At 43.3% G+C, this 22,858-nt stretch overlaps 1 protein-coding gene across 1 annotated transcript in view; it reads left to right on the top strand.

The window, feature by feature from the left end:
• The window catches only part of CLIP1 (CAP-Gly domain containing linker protein 1), an 84,857-nt gene extending 63,428 nt beyond the window's left edge, over window positions 1-21,429 (top strand). The window contains 8 exon segments of the mRNA XM_070763251.1: window positions 1,570-1,642; window positions 1,645-1,685; window positions 3,471-3,523; window positions 11,329-11,446; window positions 12,807-12,948; window positions 15,215-15,264; window positions 17,845-17,969; window positions 19,429-21,429. Coding sequence (XP_070619352.1) covers window positions 1,570-1,642; window positions 1,645-1,685; window positions 3,471-3,523; window positions 11,329-11,446; window positions 12,807-12,948; window positions 15,215-15,264; window positions 17,845-17,969; window positions 19,429-19,651 — 825 coding nt within the window. The 3' untranslated portion in view covers window positions 19,652-21,429.
• The last annotated feature ends 1,429 nt before the right edge of the window (window positions 21,430-22,858 follow it).

Raw genomic sequence — 22,858 nt, 5'->3', positions numbered from 1 at the left:
GGGGTCACTGGACCCTAGCCCCTGGCCAATCAATGTGCGGTATTTATTTATTTTGTTTATTAATTAGGTTTGTATGCTGCCCTTCTCCGAGGAATCGGGACGGTATGTTTGTGGTTTGAATCCAGAAGAGTGATTTTTTTATGTTTTAGCCTTTTTAGAATTGTTTTTTTTTTAGATTAGCTATTTATATGGATTGGATCAGATATGTTATTGTATATTGTTTTTTATTGATGTGTTGTGAGCTGCCCGAGTCTACGGCGAGGGACGACATACAAGTCTAAATAATAATAATAATAATAATAATAATAATAATAATAATAATAATAATGTTTAAATGTTTTTAAATTATTAGACTTGTTATGAATTGTTCTATTGCTGTTGTGAGCCTCCCCGAGTCTGCGGAGAGGGGCAGCATACAAATCAAATAAATAAATAAATGAATGAATGAATGAATGAATGAATGAATAAATAAATAATACGATATCTAGCATAGTGATCTTGTTTGCTGTGTTGTATTGATGATGATGATGATGATGATGATGATGATGATGATAATAATAATAATAATAATAATCACAGTAATCCCTCACTACTTCACGGTTCATCTTTCGTGGATTCGCTACTTCACGGGTTTTCAAAGGGGGCTTAAATCCATTGAAAATTTTAAATCCATTAAAAATCCTTAAAATTCTTCTACAGTGCTACTGTACTCTATGAAAGAAACTGGTGGGATATCCCATGTAGTTCCAGCTGAGAAACATTATAGAATGACTGTTTCATGCAAAGGGTGGGTTTTAAAAGTACAAATACTCATTAAATACATTAAAAAAAAATTTTTCTCTACTTCACGGAAATTCGTTTTTCACGGGTGGTCTTGGAACGCATCCCCCGTGAAAAACGAGGGATCACTGTATTATTATTATTATTATTATTATTATTATTATTATTATTATTATTATTATTATTATTATAGAAAGACTGACGGCAGAAAAAGACCTCCTGGTCCATCTAGTCTGCCCTTATACTATTTCCTGTATTTTATCTTAGGATGAATCTATGTTTATCCCAGGCGTGTTTACATTCAGTTCCTGTGGATTTACCAACCACATCTGCTGGACGTTTGTTCCAAGGATCTACTACTCTTTCATTTATTATTATTTTTATTTATTTTTATTATTCTTATTATATCATTATTCTAATTTATAAATTAGTATAATTATTTATTATCATTTATTATTATTATTATTATTAATTATTATTATTATTATTATTATTATTATTATTTATAGGGTTTTTAACTCGGAGGGATGCTTGGTGGGAAAAACAGGGCAACAGCCAAAATGAGCCGGCCCCATCTTTGGTGAATGAAACCAGAGGCTGGGTGGGCAGGCTGTTTTTTTCCCTTAATAATCGATGGTCTCGTCAAACCGTGACAAACCGTGACGCGGTTTTTGCAAGCGTGTGTCTCTCTCTCCTCTCCCCCCCTCCCCAATCTCTCGCCCCCTTCCCCATCCATCCTCCTTGTTCCTATGGTAACCTTCCTGCTTGGTCGCCTTCCCTATCCCTTCCAGAGAAGCCCTGAAGCAGGCAGAAGAGGAGAAATCGCAACAGCTCGCCGTCTTCCAAGAGGAGAACCTCAAACTTGCAAAGAGTTGGGGAAAGGAGACCTCGCCAGTCACCAGAAGGTCAGCTATTTTATTATTATTTATTTCATTCGACTTCTATGCCGCCTGATTTCCAAGGGCTCAGGGCGGCTTACGACAGTATAAAAATACAAAAGCAATTAAAAAGAAAGTCGAAAATGTACAATCTAAAGCAATAAAACCGTAATTAAAACCCAGAGTCAGCAATCATGCAATTTCAGGTGTCCAGCAAACTGGGGGGCAACATGCTTACTCTCTGGTAAACCGCTTTGGGAGGGCTGGAAAGCCATGTGAAGCGGTATACTGTATAAGTCTTAAGTGCTATTACTTTTGGGATGGATGGATGGATGGACAGACGGACACGACAGACCGATAGATGGATGCAGGCTCAAGGTTGACTCAGCCTTCCATCCTTCCAAGGTGGCTCAAATGAGGACCAGATTGTTGGGGGCAATATGCCTACTCTCTGTAAACCACTTAGAGAGGGTTGTAAAAGCACCATGAAGCGTTATATAAGTGTAAGTGCTATTGCCCTTCCTTCCTTCCTTCCTTCCTTCCTTCCTTCCTTCCTTTTATCCCTCCTCCTTTCTTTCTTTCTTTCTTTCTTTCTTTCCTTCCTTCCTTCCTTCCATCCCTCCTCCTTTCTTTCTTTCCTTCCTTCCATCCTCCTTTCTTTCTTTCTTTCTTTCCTTCCTTCCTTCCTTCCGTCCTCCCTCCCTCCCTCCCTCCCTTCCTTCCTTCCTTCCTTCTTGACTCAAGGTTGGACCCGGCCTTCCATCCTTCCAAGATGGCTCAAATGAGGACCCAGATTGTTGGGGGCAACATGCTTACTCTCTGTAAACCACTTAGAGAGGGTTGTAAAAGCCCTATGAAGCGTTATATAAGTCCAAGTGTTATTGCTATTGCTAAATATCTTAGGACCCTGACATCCAGAATTCCCAGGTTTTCTGTGGAATGGGGGGGGGGGGGGGTTATTTTGGAGCAGGTTTGCAAACTAGCCTCATTTTCAAGAGCCCCCCCCACCCACAGTCACTCTAAATTTGCCCCAGAAGGAAATGGCTTTTTAGGAAGATTATGTTGAAGCAGTGGGAGAAAGAAGAGGGAATCTACATCTGTGCTGTAAATCTCACTTTAGAGGAAATTAAAGAGTGTTTATTAACCTTGCCCCCCTTGAAGATGTACAGACTTCAACTCCCAGGATTATCCAGCTAGTAGTTTAACTGGAACTTAACTCATTCTTTGTGCTTGACAAGGGGGTTGTTTTTGATTCTGCCCTATTCTTGGTCTAAAATGATTTGTTGTCTTTTATTTTGGTCTTTTTACACAAGCAGTAGGATGTCTTATGGGGTTTGAGGTTAGAAGATGCTTCCTGCAAGAAGAGGCTGGGAGGATATAAGATGTTAAAAGGGGTCTCCTAAAGCTAATTTTTAATCATAAATAAGTGTATGGGAACGAAGGCGGTATTCTATTCCCTTTTGTGTGTGTTGTGTTGTTATTGCTGTGGCTGAGTTTATTAATCAGGGCTGCCATGCTTTTAACTCTATTTTTGGATCTGTTAACCTGCTGGAATCTTCTGAAGTGGGTGGCATTGTAAATACAAAATTAATAATGAATGAAATTATAAGAAGGCAGAGCTGGTTGCATAACTCGGTTCCCCAAAGCCTTAGAAGTGGATAAATAAAATCCCCTTTTTTTTTTTTTGCAAAGATGTGGAATAGATTCAAGACTCCCAACTTTATTTTTTAAAGGTACATGGTCTGAAAGAGAGGCCTAAATGGACAGAGTAAAAACCTTCTTTTTCCCTTCCTTTCTCCTTTGTTTTTCCAGTTGGAAGAAGAGAGATCGGTCCTCAATAATCAGCTGTTGGAGATGAAAAAGAGGTGAGTTGGTTTGCACAAGCTCTCGGGGCACTTAGAAAGAAAAAGAAAGAAAGAGAGAAAGAAAGAAAGAAAAAGAAAGAGAAAGAAAGAGAAAGAAAGAAAGAGAGAAAGAGAAAGAAAGAAAGAAAAGAGAAAAAAGAGAAAGAAAGAGAGAGAGAGAGAAAGGGAAAGAAAGAGAGAGAGAGAGAAAGAGGGAAAGAAAGAAAGAAAGAAAGAACATTAATCTGAAATGGAATTCTTTGATCCCCGCTACCCTTCCGCACTTAAAATAATCTTAGCATTCTACTTGGGCTGTTCAAAAATGTCTTTGGCAGGTGGAACATTACCTTAAATGTACATCAAAGCCTCCTTGTGTCCTTTCCCCTTCCTAGAATGTGGGTGGAAGCATTGATTTCTGGGAACTTTGATATAATTTCGCTCATCCCCAGAACTTGGTTAATCTCTGCCTTTCCATCCTGCTTAACTCAGAGCCATGTTTAGCCGCCCTGGGGGGATTTTCACAGAGACATCTCAAATCCCCAAAGCCCTCCCCTTGTCCAGCTTCTAAATTCCTCATGGATAATTTTCTCCCCTCCACCCCCCAAAAAATATCAAACTTAGAAGCTTGGAACCTATTAAAATTTGTTGCAAAATCAAAACCAAAAGCACACACAGATGACAAATTTAGCTGGATTCAATAACTAGCAGTACTTTATAAACATAATAATAATTATATATATGTGTGTGTGTGTTTGTGTCACATGTGGGTTTTTTTGCTGAATTTGAAAATTAAGGGAGACTATGATAGATCTATTTTGGCCTTATTTTGGCCTCATCAGCTAGCCATACCCACTGGGACTTGAACCTGCAACCTTTGCCTTGTAAGGCAGAGAATTATCCTCTAGGCTACAGTATCCAATCCCTTCAGCTCTGCACCAGGGAAGGGTTACGTATTTTTGTGTTGAATCACCCTGGTGTATTGAAGGAACATCACAGCTCCTTATTTGCCTCTCGGCCCAACCTACGGCCATTTCCACGTCAGTTAATTTTATTGATAGCTGACAATTCTATCTGTATGTGTCACATGGTTTTTTTTCTGAATTTGAAAATTAAGGGAGACTAGGATACATCTATTTTGGCCTTATTTTGGCCTCATCAGCTAGCCATACCCACTGGGACTTGAACCTGCAACCTTTGCCTTGTAAGGCAGAGAATTATCCTCTAGGCTACAGTATCCATATATATATATATATATATATATATATATATATGTTTTTGTAGATTTTCACGGGTACAGGTATGACGGTCTTGGCATTTTCGGGCTTCTTCCCGTGTAGGATGCCAGAAAGTTTTTGTCTCGAGTCCCAACCCAGGGCCATTTCAAGGCAGTTAATTTATTCATAGCCAACAAACTAAACAACAAGCAAAAACATGTGATACATACATATATATATATACACACTGCTCAAAAAAATAAAGGGAACCCTCAAAGAACCCATCCTAGATCTGAATGAATGAAATATTCTCATTGAATACTTTGTTCTGTACAAAGTTGAATGTGCATAACAGCAAGTGAAATTGATTGTCCATCACTGTTGTTTCCTAAGTGGACAGTTTGATTTCACAGAAGTTTGATTGACTTGGAGTTATATTGTGTTGTTTAAGTGTTCCCATTATTTATTTATTTTTTAGCAGTATTTATATTTGCAGTACCACAATTAGAATTCAATTATTATTAAAAATTATTATTATTATTATTATTATTATTATTATTATTATTATTATTCAGTCAGTTACCGGTAAACACAAGCAGCAGCGTTAGTTTCATTTCAGCAGAGCAAACAAGCACAGAGTGTAGGCGAAGAGCAGAGAGTGGGCAGAGCCACGCCCAGCCTTAAGCTTCTCAGTTTCGATTCCCGGCACAGAGTCAGAAGTCTTGGATGACTTAGTTGCTGCGTCTCTTCATTGGCTACCCTTGTTAACATGGCTCTCCCAGTCCATGAATATTTTTTAACAAACCCTCCCTTCGACCATCTTTAATTCAGGGAAGAATCCCCAATTATTGAGGGTTCCTTACTGCTGTTAGAATTAGAAACTGGGTTAATCCTTTGGAAGGTGAAGGTAAGAAGCCGACAGGGAATTTGATGTTATTTCGGATCCTTAAGACTCGTTGTGAGTTTGCTGACTGTCTGACTTGGCTCTGCGCTGTTTTATAAATCTCTTCTTCCCTTTCCTACCCTTTCTGCTTCCTTGCTATATCTGTGTGTCTTTAATGGTAAGACTAAAGAAAGTCTATCCACGTTACAATAAATAAACTTTTATGTTTTTATTTCCCTCCAATGAAATCGATGTACATATTTATTTTTTTGGGCTGCCTTTTGTTATCTCCGTGTCTTGCTTTTATTCCCCCTTTTTTGGTTTTGAATTTTTTATTTATTTGTTTGAGTTTGTAAAATACTCGGCAGTGTTGAATCTTTATATATATATATAGATCTCTCTCTATTTTAATAACAACAAGCAGAATCGACCTTGGGTGCAAATTTAGTTCTTCCTTTACTTGTATCTCGCATTTCTCTGCCATGTTTCTAACATGTGGTTCTTGTTATCTTGCATTTTTAAAGCTTGCCCAGTATTACTTTAAGGTACTTGCTCCGTTATTGCAATTTCTTTTCAATTTCCCTTTTTATGGCAAAGGGGAAACTCTGGGTGGTGTTCCTAGCCGTTGTTTGGAATTAACGCTTTGCGCTCGGGCCCGGAGTTAGTTACCAAACTAATAAATCTTCAGAAATGAAGCCAACACCTTTTGGCGAAGTGAAATTTACCCCTAGCTAAGAGGCCTATACTCAAGAGATGCTCCTGGTGGGCTGAGCCATGAGTAGCCTTTAGCGAATACAAGTCTTGACATAATTCTCTAAAAATTAAATAAGGGCCCTTCTTTCCCGAAGGGGTTCAAAGCTATTTTTGAGTGGCAATTCTCATCCATGAAATTACTAATTCCTGAGTTTGAGATCATATTGGTCCTCGACTTAACAATTGTTTTTTTTAGTGGCTAGCAATGAAAGAAATGACTTATAATCCGTTCTTGCGCATACAACCATGTGGCACTTGTTGCTCTTATTGTGGGCAATTTCCTTGGACACGTCTCATGACCCAAACTAGGTAACATCATCATACAAATCAAATCAATCAATAAATCAACAAACCAACTCCTCTTTCGGGCTCCGCGCGGTGAACAAGCAATATAAACAGTACAAAGCAAGCGATATGAACAACGTAAAACAGTATAGCGATATTCTTGTAAGCCGCCCCCGAGTCCGTGACAAGAAGGGAGGCCCATAAATCTGATTAATAAATAAATAAATAATAAATCCCTCAACATTCATATTGTTATAGTTATTGTAATTTTATGTTGTTGTGAGCTGCCTTGAGTCCTTCAGGATTGGGTGGCATAGAAGTCAAATTCAATGAATAAAATAAATAAAAATTCAATGAAAACATTCACTCCTTATTTTTTATTTTTTTTAATGGGTTGTTAGGGTTACAGGGTTTTAATTACTATTGTTGTTCGACTTCTTTTTATTAGAAACATAGAAGTCTGACGGCAGAAAAAGACCTCATGGTCCATCTCGTCTGCCCTTATACTATTTTCTGTATTTTATCTTAGGATGGATCTATGTTTATCCCAGGCATGTTTCAATTCAGTTACTGTGGATTTATCTACCACGTCTGCTGGAAGTTTGTTCCAAGGATCTACTACTCTTTCAGTAAAATAATATTTTCTCATGTTGCTTTTGATCTTTCCCCCAACTAACTTCAGATTGTGGCCCCTTGTTCTTGTGTTCACTTTCCTATTAAAAACACTTCCCTCCTGAACCTTATTCAACCCTTTAACATATTTAAATGTTTCGATCATGTCCCCCCTTTTCCTTCTGTCCTTCAGACTATACAGATGGAGTCCATGAAGTCTTTCCTGATACGTTTTATGCTTAAGACCTTTCCACCATTCTTGTAGCCCGTCTTTGGACCCATATTGTATTGCTTTTTTATTGTTGTAATCTACCCCGAGTCCTATGGGATTGGGCGGCATAGAAATCGAATAAATTAAATTAAATTTTTCCCTGGGAGAAAAACCACGGAGCTCCTGATCTGTAGGAGACCCGCTTGGTTGGGAACAGTAGCCTTCTGTCTCGGCGTTGCAAACACTTCAGCCGTCTGTGACGCCGCGGTGTGCCTCCGTGTCACCCGCCCCAGAATTGTCCCTTGCTGCTTCTGTCACTCCGAACGAACATCTGCGTCGTTTCTGAAAGGCCTTCTGTGAGGCGCCGGCCATGGCGGCTTCTTTGCTAGTTGTCTTGGGGGCTGGGGGGGGGGGGTTCTTTCTAGCTGGACCAGTATTGGGTTCCTAACGGTAAAGGGCCACACTGTTGCTCCAGTAGGGAAAATTATTATTATTATATTTATTTATTTATTTATTTATTTATTTATTTATTTATTTATTTATTTATGTATTTATTATTTAGATTTGTATGCCGCCCCTCTCCGCGAACTCGGGGCGGCTCACAACAAAGCATAAACAAATCGTACAAATCCAAATAGATTCAAATAAATTTAAATATTTTAAAAAGTTTTTAAAAAGAACCCCAATATATACTAACAAGCACACACACAAACATACCAAACATAAATTGTGCATGCCCGGGGGAGATATCTCAGTTCCCCCATGCCTGACGGCAAAGGTGGGTTTTAAGAACTTTACGGAAGGCAGGGAGAGTAGGGGCAGTTCTAATCTCCGGGGGGAGTTGGTTCCAGAGAGTCGGGGCCGCCGCAGAGAAGGCTCTTCCCCTGGGGCCCGCCAACCGACATTGTTTAGTTGACGGGACCCGGAGAAGGCCCACTCTGTGGGACCTAATCGGTCGCTGGGATTCGTGCGGCAGGAGGCGGTCCCGGAGATATTCTGGTCCGGTGCCATGAAGGGCTTTAAAGGTCATAACCAACACTTTGAATTGTGACCGGAAATTGATCGGCAGCCAATGCAGACTGCGGAGTGATGGCGAAACATGGGCATATTTAGGTAAGCCCATGACTGCTCTCGCAGTTGCATTCTGCATGATCTGAAGTTTCCGAACACTTTTCAAAGGTAGCCCCATGTAGAGAGCGTTACAGTAGTTGAACCTCCAGGTGATGAGGGCATGAGTGACTGTGAGCAGTGAGTCCCGGGCCAGATAGGGCCGCAACTGGTGCACCAGGCGAACCTGGGCAAACGCCCCCCTCGCCACAGCTGAGAGATGGTTTTCTAATGTGAGCTGTGGATCGAGGAGGACGCCCAAGTTGCGGACCCTCTCTGAGGGGTCAATAATTCCCCCCCCAGGGTAATGGACGGACAGATGGAATTGTCCTTGGGAGGCAAAACCCACAGCCACTCCGTCTTATCCGGGTTGAGTTTGAGTCTGTTGATACCCATCCAGGCCCCAACAGCCTCCAGACACCGGCACATCACTTCCACTGCTTCGTTGACTGGACATGGGGTGGAGATGTAAAGCTGGGTATCATCAGCATACTGATGATACCTCACCCCATGCCCTCGGATGATCTCACCCAGCGGTTTCATGTAGATGTTAAATAGCAGGGGGGAGAGGACCGACCCCTGAGGTACCCCACAAGGGAGAGACCTCGGAGTCGACCTTCTTGAGGAGGGGGCGCACAAGCGCTTCTTTATAGAGAGTTGGAAAAACTCCCCTCCCCAAGGAAGCGTTGGTAATCTCCTGGACCCAGCTCCGTGTCACCTCCCTGCTGGCCGAGACCAACCAGGAGGGACACGGATCCAGTAAACAGGTGGCGGAACTCACAGATCCAATGGCCTTGTCCTCTTCATCAGGTGTCACCAGATCAAACTCTTCCCAGACAGGTGGACAAGTACGTGCCCCAGTCACCTCGACTGACTCGTTGTCAGTCGACTCTGTTTCCCAATTGGAGTCGAGGTCGGCCCGGATCTGAGCGATTTTATCAGCGAAAATCGTGTTAAAATCCTCAGCACTACTCTGCAAGGGCTCCCCAGCTCCCCCCTGGTTAAGAAGGGAGCGGGTCACCCTAAACAGAGCGGCCGGGCGGGATTCCGCTGATGCAATCAAGGCGGCATGGTACGCGCATCTTGCCGCCTTGAGCGCCACTTTGTAAGTCTTAATAAAAGCTCTTACAAGTGTTCGATCAGATTCAGACCTACTCTTCCTCCATCGCTTCTCTAGACGTCTCTTCTGGCGTTTCAACTCCCGGAGCTCCTCGTTGAACCATGGGGCTTTACGGGGTCTAGCGCCACGGAGAGGTCGCAAAGGCGCAATCCGGTCAAGAGCCTCCGCTGCAGCCTTGTTCCAGGCTTTCGCAAGAGACTCTGCCGAACTGTGGACAAGTGCCTCTGGTATAACCCCAAGCGCCGTCTGAAAGCCCTCTGGGTCCATCAGGCGTCTGGGGCGGAACATCTTCATTGGTTCCGCCTCCCTGCGGGGAAGGATTGGACCCAGGAAGTCAAGCCGTAGTAGAAAATGGTCTGACCATGACAAAGGCAATGCTTCTAAGCCCCTTAGTATTATTATTATTATTATTATTATTATTATTATTATTATTATTTATTAGATTTGTATGCCGCCCCTCTCCGCAGACTCGGGGCGGCTCACAACAACAATAAAAACAATGTCAAACAATGTCCACAAATCTAATAATTTAAAACACTAAAAAACCCTTATTTTAAAAGCAAGACATACACACAAACATACCATGCATAAACTGTACAGGCCCGGGGGAGATGTCTCAATTCCCCCATGCCTGACGGCAGAGGTGGGTTTTAAGGAGTTTATGGAAGGCAAGGAGGGTGGGGGCAGTTCTAATCTCCGGGAGGAACTGGTTCCAGAGGGTCGGGGCCGCCACAGAGAAGGCTCTTCTCCTGGGACCCGCCAGACGACATTGTTTAGTCGACGGGACCTGGAGAAGACCCACTCTGTGGGACCTAACCGGTCGCTGGGATTCGTGTGGCAGAAGGCGGTCCCTGAGATATTCTGGTCCGGTGCCTCTTCCTCCCTCCCTCTCTTCCCCTTCCTCCAATACACAAACCCTTCCCCCTTATAGCGCTGATGATATTACCTAGTCGGGTCGCGAGATGTCTGCAGGAAAACAACGAAAACTCAGGGAGCCCCGCAAACTCCACCGTTTCACCCTGAACCACGTTTTCTTTTATTGGAGTTACTTCTTTTTTTAAAAAAAATTAAAATAATTTCTGATTTTAAATCTCAAATGAGATTTCAGAATGGCCCACAAAACGGAAGACATTAACAGAATTGAGGGAGAACCAGCCGATAATTCCAGCACAATCCCTGCTTTGCATGACAACTGTGTGTGTGTGTGTGTATATGTGTGTATGTGTGTTTGAGCTTTGCATGTCTTTTTGTGGTCTTGTCCTGAGAAATGACCAACGTCCGGCTCGCCCTCTGCAAAACTCTTTCCCTCCCTTTTCAATTCTTTGATCTCCCGAGCCTATAAACATCTTTCTTTTTTAAAAAAATAATCTTTTTTTAATAAAACCCTGAAATGGATACGGTGATATGCAGATTCTGGCATGACCCTCCCTAGGTAAAACCTTTTCACTTTGTCTCCCTGTCGTTATAAGTTCCCCCATCATTCAACACCAGCTGTAAAACTTCCTCCAATCAAAGGACCCTTAAAACCCCAGAAAGCCCAGTTGCCCTTAATCCTCTTTTTTTCCTCCCACCCCCCCTGTGGTTTTTACTAGAAGATTAATGCCACAACTCTTCTGAATGTTGTTCGACCCTCTCTTTTAGAGAAGCCAAGTTAATAAAAGAGAACGATGAAGAGAGAGCTTCATTGCAGAAGTCCATCAGTGTTACTAGTGCCTTGATTACAGAGAGGGACGAAGAGCTGGAAAAACTCAGAAATGAGGTACAAACGGAGAAATGTGTATCTGGGTGGCCCACAAAACACAACTCCTTTCCTTCCTTCCTTCCTTCCTTCCTTCCTTCCTTCCTTCCTTCCTTCCTTCCTTCTCATGCCCTTCCTTCTTCTTCCTCCCCCCTCCCTTCCCTCTCCTTCCATCCTTCCTTCCTCATTCCCTCCATCCCTCCTTTCTTCCTCTTTCCTTTCTTTCTCCCCCCCTCCTTCCCATCCTCCCTCGCTCCCTCCATCCCTTGCTTCTCTCTCCTTCCTTCCTTCCTTCCTTCCCTCTCCTTCCATTTTCTGGCTCTTCCTCCCTCCTTCCTCACCCCCCTCTGTCCCTTCTTTCTCTCTCTTTCCATCCTTCCTTCCCCATTCCCTCCATCCCTCCTTTCTTCCTCTTTCCTTTCTTTCTCCCTCCTTTCCATCCTCCCTCGCTCCCTCCATCCCTTGCTTCTCTCTCCTTCCTTCCTTCCTTCCCTCTCCTTCCATTTTCTGGCTCTTCCTCCCTCCTTCCTCACCCCCCTTTGTCCCTTCTTTCTCTCTCCTTCCATCCTTCCTTCCCCATTCCCTCCATCCCTCCTTTCTTCCTCTTTCCTTTCTTTCTCCCTCCTTCCCATCCTCCCTCGCTCCCTCCATCCCTTGCTTCTCTCTCCTTCCATCCTTCCTTCCTCTTTCTTTCCCTTCTTCTCATGCCCTTCCTTCTTCCTCCCTCCTTCCTCCCCCCTCCATCCCTCCCTTCCCTCTCCTTCCATCCTTTCTTCCTCTCCCCCTCCCTCCTTCTTCCTCCTTCCCTTCTTCCTCCATCATCATCATTATTATTATTATTAATTAGATTTGTATGCCACCCCTCTCCGAAGACTCCTTGAGAATCCTTCCTTTCTTCCTCCCTCCATTCCTCCCCTCCTCAACCCCTCTGTCCCTTCTTTCTCTCTCCTTCCATCCTTCCTTCCTCTTTCCCTCCCTCCTTCTCCCTCCTGCTCTCCATCCCTTTCTTCCTCCTCCTCCTTTCTTCCTTCCTTCCTCCCCCCCTCCTTCCTTGCCCCCTCTATCCCATCCTTCTCTTTCTTTCCATCCTTCCTTCCTGCCCTCCCCTCCTCCCTCCTTCTTCCTCCTCCCTTCCTCCCTCCTTCCTTGCCCCTTCTGTCCCTCCCTCCCTTCTTTCTTTCTCCTTCCATCCTTCCTACCCTCAGCCCCTCCTTCCTCAGGGTTCACTTACCAATGCAAAATTCTCGGCTTAATAGTGGCTGTTTGTAAGTCAAGAGCTATCCGGATGCCCTTAGTTTCTTTCCTTCCGTGAGATTATTAAATTCACATTGTGTCCCTCCCCCTCCCCCCTTTTTCTTTCTTTCTTTTGGGACTTTTTCAGGTCTCGGTGCTCCGCGGAGAGAACGCTACGGCCAGGAATTTGCACTCGGTCGTCCAGTCCCTGGAATCCGATAAGGTTAAACTGGAGATCAAAGTGAAGAACCTGGAGCAGAAGCTCAAAGAGAGCCAAAAAAGTTCTTCAGGTAAAGCCGGCTCCTCAGGTAGCCCAGGTTAATGGGGGGTTTATTTATTTATTTATTCGACTTCTATGCTGCCCAGTCCCAATGGGACTCAGGCCGGCTTACAACAGCATTTAAAAAGTACAATTACAATAGTAATAGAAGTCAAATATAAATATGAAAACAATAGAACCCCAATTATAAAATCCACAGAGCAAACATGCATGCCACTCAAACACAATTCGGTCGTGACAGGTGTAAATAATATTATTATTATTATTATTATTATTATTATTATTATTATATTATATATTATATAATATTATATTATATTACTGTATATTATATTATATTATATTATATTATATTATATTATATTATATTATATTATATTATTATATTATATTTGTATGTCGCCCCTCTCCGAAGACTCGGGGCAGCTCACAACAACAAAACAGTACAAATCCAGTGATTTTTCTACTCATTGCTTATTTGACCACTATGACCATCATTAAGTGTCGTACCACATGATTCTTGACAAATGTATATTTTATTTTATGTACGCTGAGAGCATATGCACCAAGACAAATTCCTTGTGTGTCCAATCACACTTGGCCAATAAAAATTCTATTCTATTCTATTCTATTAAAAACAATTTAAAACCCTTAATATAAAAAACAGTCATACAGCCCAAACACACCATCCATAAAATCAAAGGCAGCTAAGGATATATCAATTCCTCCACGCCTGGCGACATAGATGAGTTTTCAAAAGTTTGTGAAAGGCAAGGAGGGTGGGGGCAGTCCTAATCTCCGCGGGGAGATGATTCCAGAGAGTCGGGGCCGCCGCAGAGAAGGCTCTTCCCCTGGGTCCCGCCAGACGGCATTGTTTTGTCGACGGGACCCGGAGAAGGCCAACTCTGTGGGACCTAATCGGTCGCTGGGATTCGTGCGGCAGAAGGGGGTCCCGGAGATATTCTGGTCCGATGCCATGAAGGACTTTATAGGTCATGACCAACACTTTGAATTGTGACCGGAAACTGATCGGCAACCAATGCAGACTGCGGAGTGTTGGAGTAACATGGGCATATTTGGGAAAGCCCATGATTGCTCTCGCAGCTGCATTCTGCACGATCTGAAGTTTCCGAACACTCTTCAAAGGTCGCCCCATGTAGAGAGCATTACAGTAGTCAAGCCTCGAGGTGATGAGGGCATGAGTGACTGGAAATATGGAGAGACCCAACATCTCCAGGTGTGAACTTCCAACCTCAGAATTCAAACCAGGTGACATTTGGGAAAAGTGCAACTGACCCCTGTTTTTCCACCTTGACCATTTGAAGAGAGGTGGACTTCAACTCCCAGAATTCAAGATACTGCGGTCCACTCCTCTTAAAGTGCTGAAGGTTGAGAAACATTGGCTTAAAAGTGTTGGTCCAGCCAACCCACCAAGCTCCAGCAGCCATAGAGTCTGTTCTCTAGAGAGGCCAGACCCTGGGGAATTCTGGGAGTTTTATTCATTTATTTATTATTTCATTCATCTACATTTATAATCTGGTCCTAAGCCATGTAGGGTTATATAGGACATAATCAACACTTTAAATTGTATCCGGAGACCAATCGGTAGCCAATGCAATTCAGTTTGAAGCCCGCATCTCTTTAGCTGGCCAAGGTTAAAAACAATCTTGCTCCCAACAATCTGATTTTAGCCAGACGTGGAGGAGCACATCCAGATGTGGCCACCTGAGACCCAAGTCACCTGAACGCTCCCAAAGAGTCCCGAATCCCATATTATTATTATTATTATTATTATTATTATTATTATTATTATTATTATTATTATTTATTACATTTGTATGCCGCCCCTCTCCGAAGACTCGGGGTGGCTAACAACAATAAAAAAGACAATGTAAACAAATCTAATATTAAAAATAATCTAAAAACCCCCGATTTAAAGAACCACTCATACATACAAGCATACCATGTATAAATTTTATAAGCCTAGGGGGAAGGGAAATTTCAATTCAATTCCCCCATGCCTGACGACAGAGGTGGGTTTTAAGGAGCTTGCGAAAGGCAAGGAGGGTGGGGGCAGCTCTGATATCTGGGGGGAGCTGGTTCCAGAGGGTCGGGGCCGCCACAGAGAAGGCTCTTCTCCTGGGTCCCGCCAAACGACATTGCTTAGTGGACGGGACCTGGAGAAGGCCCATTCTGTGGGACCTAACCGGTCGCTGGGATTCTAATTTCCTGTCTTTCTAACGTGTTCTTTTTTAAATCTTCCATCTCGTCCCAAGACGTTTCATCTAGTGGCGACCTCCAAAAGGAAGAGGCCCAAGAGAGCCAGGTAGGTTTACGTCCTCTTCATCATATCTTTCCATCGTTTTTCCATTCCAAAGCCTCTGAGGGTAGGGCAAGAAGCAATGGGTGGAAACTAAACAAGGAGAGAAGCAACTTAGAACTAAGGAGGTATTTCCTGACAGTCAGAACAATTAATCAGTGGAACTGCCTGCCTCCAGAAGTTGTGAATGCTACAACACTGGAGGTTTTTAAGCAGATGTTGGATAACCCTCTGTCTCAAGTAGTGTTGGGTTTCCTGCCTAAGCAGGGGGTTGGACTAGAAGACCTCCAAGGTCCCTTCCAACTCTGTTGTTGTTGTTGTTGTTGTTGTTATATTATACAGGAAATAGTATAAGGGCAGACTAGATAGACCACGAGGTCTTTTTCTGCCGGCAACCTTCTATGTTTCTATATTATTATTATTATTATTATTATTATTATTATTATTATTATTATTATGTCAGTACAACACAGCAAACGAGATCACTATGCTGGATTTCGTATTATTATAATAATAATAATAATAATAATAATAATAATAATAATAATAATAATAAACCTACCCAGGGAATCCAGAGCATGATACCAGTCTTTCAAGGCTAGAGGATGCCAATGTATTATTATTATTATTATTATTATTATTATTATTATTATTATTATTATTAAAAACTGGTCCAAAGACTGTATTCCCCCTTCCCCAAATGCTTGAAGTTGAGTTGATCTTTGTCCTTAACATACTAATATTTGGTTTTTTTGTTTTTTCCTTCCTTCCTTCCTTCCTTCCTTCCTTCCTCCCTCCCTCCCTCCCTCCCTTCCTTCCTTCCTCCTTCCTCCTCTCTTCCCTTCCCCTTTTCACTCCTTGCTTGGATCTGCGGCTGGGGATAACCTTCTGCCTTCAGCAAATGGTTGGTGTCAGCTTTCTGCTTTATTTTTATTTTCTTAAATAAGTGTTCTCAGTCGTCATAATCTTGGAGTCCCTCTGCTTTTTTCCTTCTCCTCCCTTCAGCCTCCGAGAGAGGCAACCCTGGTTCTTTTTGGTGACAAAACGGAGGAAGAGAGGAGGAGAAACTATCAACGGGTGTGCCTGAGTTATCCCCCCTAGGATTTGGGGGTCTGCTGGGGGTCTCCCGTGGGCTGTTTCCTCCCTGCTCTCTTTCTCTCCCTCCTCCAAGGAGATGGAGCTATTCCTGGTTACAATTCTGGGGGGGTGTCTCATTTTACAAATCAAAAGAGCGATTCTCTATTTTTTATTTTTAGATTTACGACTGTAGTTGAGCCCCATTTTTTGTTGGTGTTAAATGAGATATTTGTCAAGTGAATTTTTCCCTGTTTTGTGACCTTTTTTTGCCACTGGTGTTGCGTGAATCACTGCAGTTGTTAATAGCAATAACATTTAGACTTATCTACCGCTTCACAGGGCTTTTACAGCCCTCTCTAAGCGGTTTACAAGTCAGTCTCTTGCCCCCCCAACAATCTGAGCCCTCATTTGACCCACCTTGGAAGGACGGAAGGCTGAGTCAACTTTTGAGCCGGTGGTGAGGTTCGAACTGCTGAACTACAGCTAGCAGAGTCAAGCAAAAATGAGCATAGCTGTGGCAACTACTTGCTTCCTCAGCTATTTCTCCATGGCTCAGCCGTTTGGTATGACATCATCTACGACCGCGGCCTTAACTAGATTGCAAGTTGTAGGGAAACGTTGGGGAAATATCAGGGAATTTCAAAATGCTTTTCCACCCTGGTGCTCTGTCGGGCTCTCTGGCAGACTCCTCTCAACAATTCAGAGGTACAAATTTCAGACACACGCACGTTTGAAAATTCAAAACAATGTTCTTTATAATGAAAATTCCCTTAAACCAAGCCCTCTTTTGGGATAGCCAAGAGCACTGGTCTCCAAACAAACTGGTAATTTGTACAAGTCCCTTATCAGTTCTGTGATACTTAGCTTGCAGCTGTGAAGCAATTCACAGTCCTTCTTCTTTCACAAAGTGAAACACACTTTGCTCTGGTTTAGTTTCAAAGCGGGGAAAAATCAGCACACAAAAGGTCAAAGTCAGCAAAGCAGTCACGAAACACAAGGATCAGATAATCCTCCTCAATGGCCAAACCCACAGGCTGCTCTTTATAGCAGCCTCACTAATGACCACAGCCCCACCCAACCACAGGTGGCCTCATTTTCTTTGATAATAATCTCTCAGTTGTTGCTGCCTATGCATCGCTCTCCGCATGCGTGGCTGTATCATTAACTCTTGTTCTGAATCCAAGGAGGAGCTAGAGAATTGATCTCCTTCTGAGCTGTCTGCCCCACTCTCCTCCTCCCTGTCACTCATGTCTTCTTGGTCAGAGGAGCCTTCATCAGCAGATTCCACCGGGGGGGCAAAACAGGCCTTCAGCATGTGGATGTCTCCCCCACATCCACAGTCCTTGGGGCAGGAGCAGGGCCAGAGCTGACCACAACACCTGGAGACCCTGTTTAGCACGTTGTGGGTGAAGATTAATGTCTCCTGCTTAGGAGGAACAACTTGGTCGATCCAGTTGCTGCATGCGGTGAGATTGACTTCTCCTTCTTCTTTTCCCTCAATCCCTTCAGATCGACTTCCTCAATTCGGTCATTGTGGACCTTCAGGATAAAAACGCCGATCTGAAATCAAAGCTGAACAAGATGTCCGAGGCGGCTCTCAACGGAGACGAGGAAGAAGTTATTAACTACGACAGGTTGGTGGTTGGGAAAATCGTGCGGCTGTTTTACTTATGGTAGGCGCAGCTGGGTGACGTAGAGCAGGGTTTCTCAACCTTGGCCACTTTAAGAGGACTGGACTTCAATTCCTTCATGGCACCGGACCAGAATATCTCCGGGACCGCCTTCTGCCGCACGAATCCCAGCGACCAGTTAGGTCCCACAGAGTTGGCCTTCTCCAGGTCCCATCAACTAAACAATGTCATTTGGCAGGGCCCAGGGGAAGAGCCTTCTCTGTGGCAGCCCCAACCCTTTGGAACCAACTCCCCCCAGATATCAGAATTGCCTCCACCCTCCTAGCCTTTCGTAAGCTCCTTAAAACCCAGCTCTGTCGTCAGGCATGGGGGAATTGACACTTTCCCTCCCCCTAGGCTTATAAAATTTATGCATGGGATGCTAGTATGTATGATTGGTTTCTAAATTGGGGTTTTAAATTAACTTAAATATTAGATTTGTTTACATTGTATTATTATTGCTGTGAGCCACCCCGAGTCTTCGGAGAGGGGCGGCATACAAATCTGATTAATTAATTAATTAATTAATAATTAATAAATAAATAAATAAACTCCCAGAATTCCCCATCTGGTTGTGCTATATGGGGAATGCTGGGAGTTGAGGTCCAGGCATCTTAAAAGTGGCCAAGCTTGAAAAAAATGGCTTAAAGCATTGGATAAACCAACCCACTGACCTCCAGCGACCATAGAGTCTGCTCTCTAGAGAGGACAGACTCTGGGGAATGCTGGGAGTTGAGGTCCAAGCTTGAGAAACATTGGCTTAAAGCCTTGGATAAACCAAGCCACTCACCTCCAGCGACCATAGAGCTCTCTAGGAAGGCTAGACCCTGGGGAATGCTGGGTAGTTGAAGTCCAGACTTCTTAAAAGTGGCCAAGGTTGAGGAACATTGGCTTAAAGCCTTGGATAAACCAACCCACTCGCCTCCAACAACCATAGAATCTGTTCTCCTGAGAGGCCAGACCCTGGGGAATGCTGGGTAGTTGAAGTCCAGACTTCTTAAAAGTGGCCAAGGTTGAGGAACATTGGCTTAAAGCCTTGGATAAACCAACCACTGACCACCAACAACCATAGAATCTGTTCTCCTGAGAGGCCAGACCCTGGGGAATGCTGGGTAGTTGAAGTCCAGACTTCTTAAAAGTGGCCAAGGTTGAGGAACATTGGCTTAAAGCCTTGGATAAACCAACCACTGACCACCAACAATCATAGAGTCTGCTCTCTAGAGAGGCCAGACCCTGGGGAATGCTGGGATTTGTAGTCCAGGCCTCATTAAATGGCCAAGGTTGAGTCCCATTGGCGTGGAGAATTGAGGAACCAAAACCCCAACTTCTTGCAAGCTCTTGTCCCTCAACCACGTTCCTCAGTCACCCAACACGACTCGTGGGAGGCCGCCAGCTTTTCTTAAGCCGTTTTCTCTCTCGACAGCGAGGAAGACCGCCACGTCAAGAGGAAACCTCGCCTCTTCTGCGACATCTGTGATTGTTTCGACCTCCACGACACGGAAGATTGTCCCACGCAAGCCCAGGCGCCCGAGGAGCCCCCCCACTCCACCTACCACGGCAGCCGGAAAGAGGAACGGCCCTACTGCACCATCTGCGAGATGTTCGGCCACTGGACCGCCAACTGCAACGACGACGAGACCTTCTGACACGGGGCCGCCACGGGGAAAAATGAACGTTGTTTCGGGCGCTAAGTTGGACCTCGTCCTCCACCACCACCAGATTTCCAAGGGTGGGGCCAGAAGAGAGAAGGGACCGGTACTTTTTCCTCCCTTTACAGCCGCCGCCGCCGCCCAGATTAAAAAGAGGCGGTGGATCTGGTCTTCCACCAGCAAGATATAGTTTTATTCTGCCCTTTTTAAGACGAAATTAAAATAAACAATTTAACATTTAGAAATTTCATTTCCTGGGTGCCTGCATCCAGAACGTTACCTCTGGTCACGTGGCTTAGTTTTGGGGGTGCGGGTGGGGAGGAAACAAGAGGAGATATAGGGGGGAGGGGGCGACAAACCAACAAGCCTTTAGTTCTATTTTAGCTCATTTAAAGCTCTTTGAAATTATGCTGTTAATTTTCCTATTTGCACTACTACGCTCCTCCAAGTGGTACGTTGTTGGGAGGGGTTTTTTTAGCGTTTGTAACTTTCTCACACTGGAATGGGTTTAAGAGGCGAGTTCTTATTTTATTTTGATTTTTTTCCCCAACCTTCGTTGGTTGTTTTTTGATTTTCCTCGGGTTTGTGATCTCTCCATCAACCGACACGCGTGAGAAAGCCTCCGTGCGTGTGCTACTGGTGCAAAATCTATAGGTAGTGCCTTCCTGTCCGCGAGATTTCGTTTTAACGGTGTGAGAATTTTTGTCGAGGCAAAAAAATACCCACAAAGCAGGTGGGGAAATATTTTTATTTTCCCCCCTTAACGAAACCTCTCCAGCTGTGCGTTTTGGGGAAATCTCTCCATGTTTTTTTCCCCCCAGCTTCTGTAGAGTTGTACATAAGTACATATATAAATATATTTAAGAAAAACAAAGATTTATATTTTGGAAAACAACCTTGATTGTCTTTAGTGCTTCTGTTCTTCTGAAAAAGAAAGCTCTTGTGTACCGTGACTTGACTTAATGAATTTTAAAACAGCCTCAAACGTGGGGATTTTTAATTTCCTGACTGGGGGTGGGCTGTAGGGGAGATAAACGAGGCAAGTTTGCATGTACCAAAAAAGGACAAAAAAAAAATCTTCCGGCTACAGTTTGTATCCTGTAACAGATTTTTTAAAAATCAAAAGTCCATCCTGAAACCAAGACCGTTTTTTTAAAAAAAAAAACCAAGTAAGATGTAATTTATTTATTTTCCCCTGGGTCGGAATTTAGTTCCAGATGAATGTAAAATAGAAAAGTCATTGATGAAATAATAAGCTGAAGTTTCTAAGAAGCTGATAACCTTACAAGAACATTTGAAGAAGTAGAAAACAGCACAACTGTTTTCATGCTAATTTCATGCCCGGGGGGTGTTTCTGTGGAGTTATGCCGTGTACTCTTAAGAGAGACAAAAATGATGCCACTGGTTTTTCTCTCTCCTTTTGAATGTCACACAAAAGAAATGTCAAGAAAACACTTATCAGCCTGCCTTGCATAATGGAAGATTTTAACTCTTCTATAACGGTGTTTGGGTTTATCGGTGTTTTCCTTTTACACGCACACACACAGACCTATAGAGGCACATAACCTGTGCTAGCTTTTAATTATTCCCATCATTACAATCAGTATTTGGCCTATGAGGTTTTTAAAAAAATAAATAAATGGATGTAACTGTTTGAACTTTGGAGTAAAGAATGTATTATAGGAATAGTCATGAAAAAAACAAGCAGGGAAATCAGTATTAAACTAAACCAACTGTACTGTATCTTTAATAAAGGGATTATTCTCTACTCATCAGATTTGCCTCCTCGTTTTCATAACTCTTGTGAGTATTTGGTGCTGGGTATCCTGGCGGGAGGGGGAGAGGTGCTGTTCCATCGTGCAGAATGTAGCTGCAAGAGCAATCATGGTATGCCCATGTTACACCAACACTCCGCAGTCTGCATTGGTTGCCGATCAATTTCCGGTCACAATTCAAAGTGTTGGTTATGACCTATAAAGCCCTTCATGGCACCGGACCAGAATATCTCCGGGACCGCCTTCTCCCATACGAATCCCAGTGACCAGTTAGGTCCCACAGAGTGGGTCTTCTCCGGGTCCCGTCGACTAAACAATGTCATCTGGCGGGTCCCAGGGGAAGAGCCTTTTCTGTGGCGGCCCCGACTCTCTGGAACCAGCTCCCCCCGGAGATTAGAACTGCCCCCATCCTCCTTGCCTTCCGTAAACTCCTTAAAACTCACCTCTGCCGTCAGGCATGGGGGAATTGAGGCATTCCTCCCCCCTCTCCCCCGGGCCTATACAATTGATGTATGGTATGTCTGTGTGTATGTCTGGTTTGATAATGGGGATTTTAAATGTTTTTTAAATCTATTGGATTTGTCATGAATTGTATTATTGTATGCTGTGAGCCGCCCCAGAGGGGCAGCATACAAATCTAATAAAAGAATGAATGAATGAATGAATGAATGAATGAATGAATGAATGAATGAACAAACAAACAAACAAACAGCTGACTTATGTTGATGGTGATTTGCTGGAATGAGTTATTTAAAGGCATATCAACTTCAAAAGTGTTAAGCGGTTAAATTTGTTTATTAAGCAGGCACCATCTACAGCAAATGCTGACATACCACACTAATAAAAGACACAAAAACACAGAGATTATTTTTTTTTAAATCAGCAGATAGGCAGATGATGATTGATAGGTAGATGGATAGACAGACAGATAGAGATATAAATAGCAATAGCGTTTAGACTTATATACTGCTTCACAGTGCTTTTACAGCCCTCGCTAAGCAGTTTACAGAATCAGCATATTGCCCCCAACAATCTGGGTCCTCATTTGACCCACCTTTGAAGGACGAAAGCTGAGTCAACGTTGAGCCGGTGGTGAGATTTGAACTGCTGAAGTAGCCTGCAGTGCTGCACTCTAACCACTGCGCCACTCAGGAAGACAGACAGATATAAAAGATGAGATAGATGATGGATGGATGGATGGAGGATTCTTGATTGGCCAAGTGTGATTGGTTCCCAAGGAATTTGTCATTGGTGCAGATGCTCTCAGTGTATAAAAGAAAAGACATTGGATGAGATAAGATGATTGATAGACACATAAAGGATGGGTAGATGAATGATAGGAAAAGATGGATGGATGGATAGATAGATAGATAGATAGATAGATAGATAGATAGATAGATAGATAGATAGATAGATAGATGGTAGATAA

Source organism: Erythrolamprus reginae, chromosome 10, assembly GCF_031021105.1.
Source record: "Erythrolamprus reginae isolate rEryReg1 chromosome 10, rEryReg1.hap1, whole genome shotgun sequence".
NCBI classification, from domain to species: domain Eukaryota; kingdom Metazoa; phylum Chordata; class Lepidosauria; order Squamata; family Dipsadidae; genus Erythrolamprus; species Erythrolamprus reginae.
The sequence above is the reverse complement of the archived record's forward strand: the minus strand, read 5'-3'. Positions and strand labels throughout refer to the sequence as shown.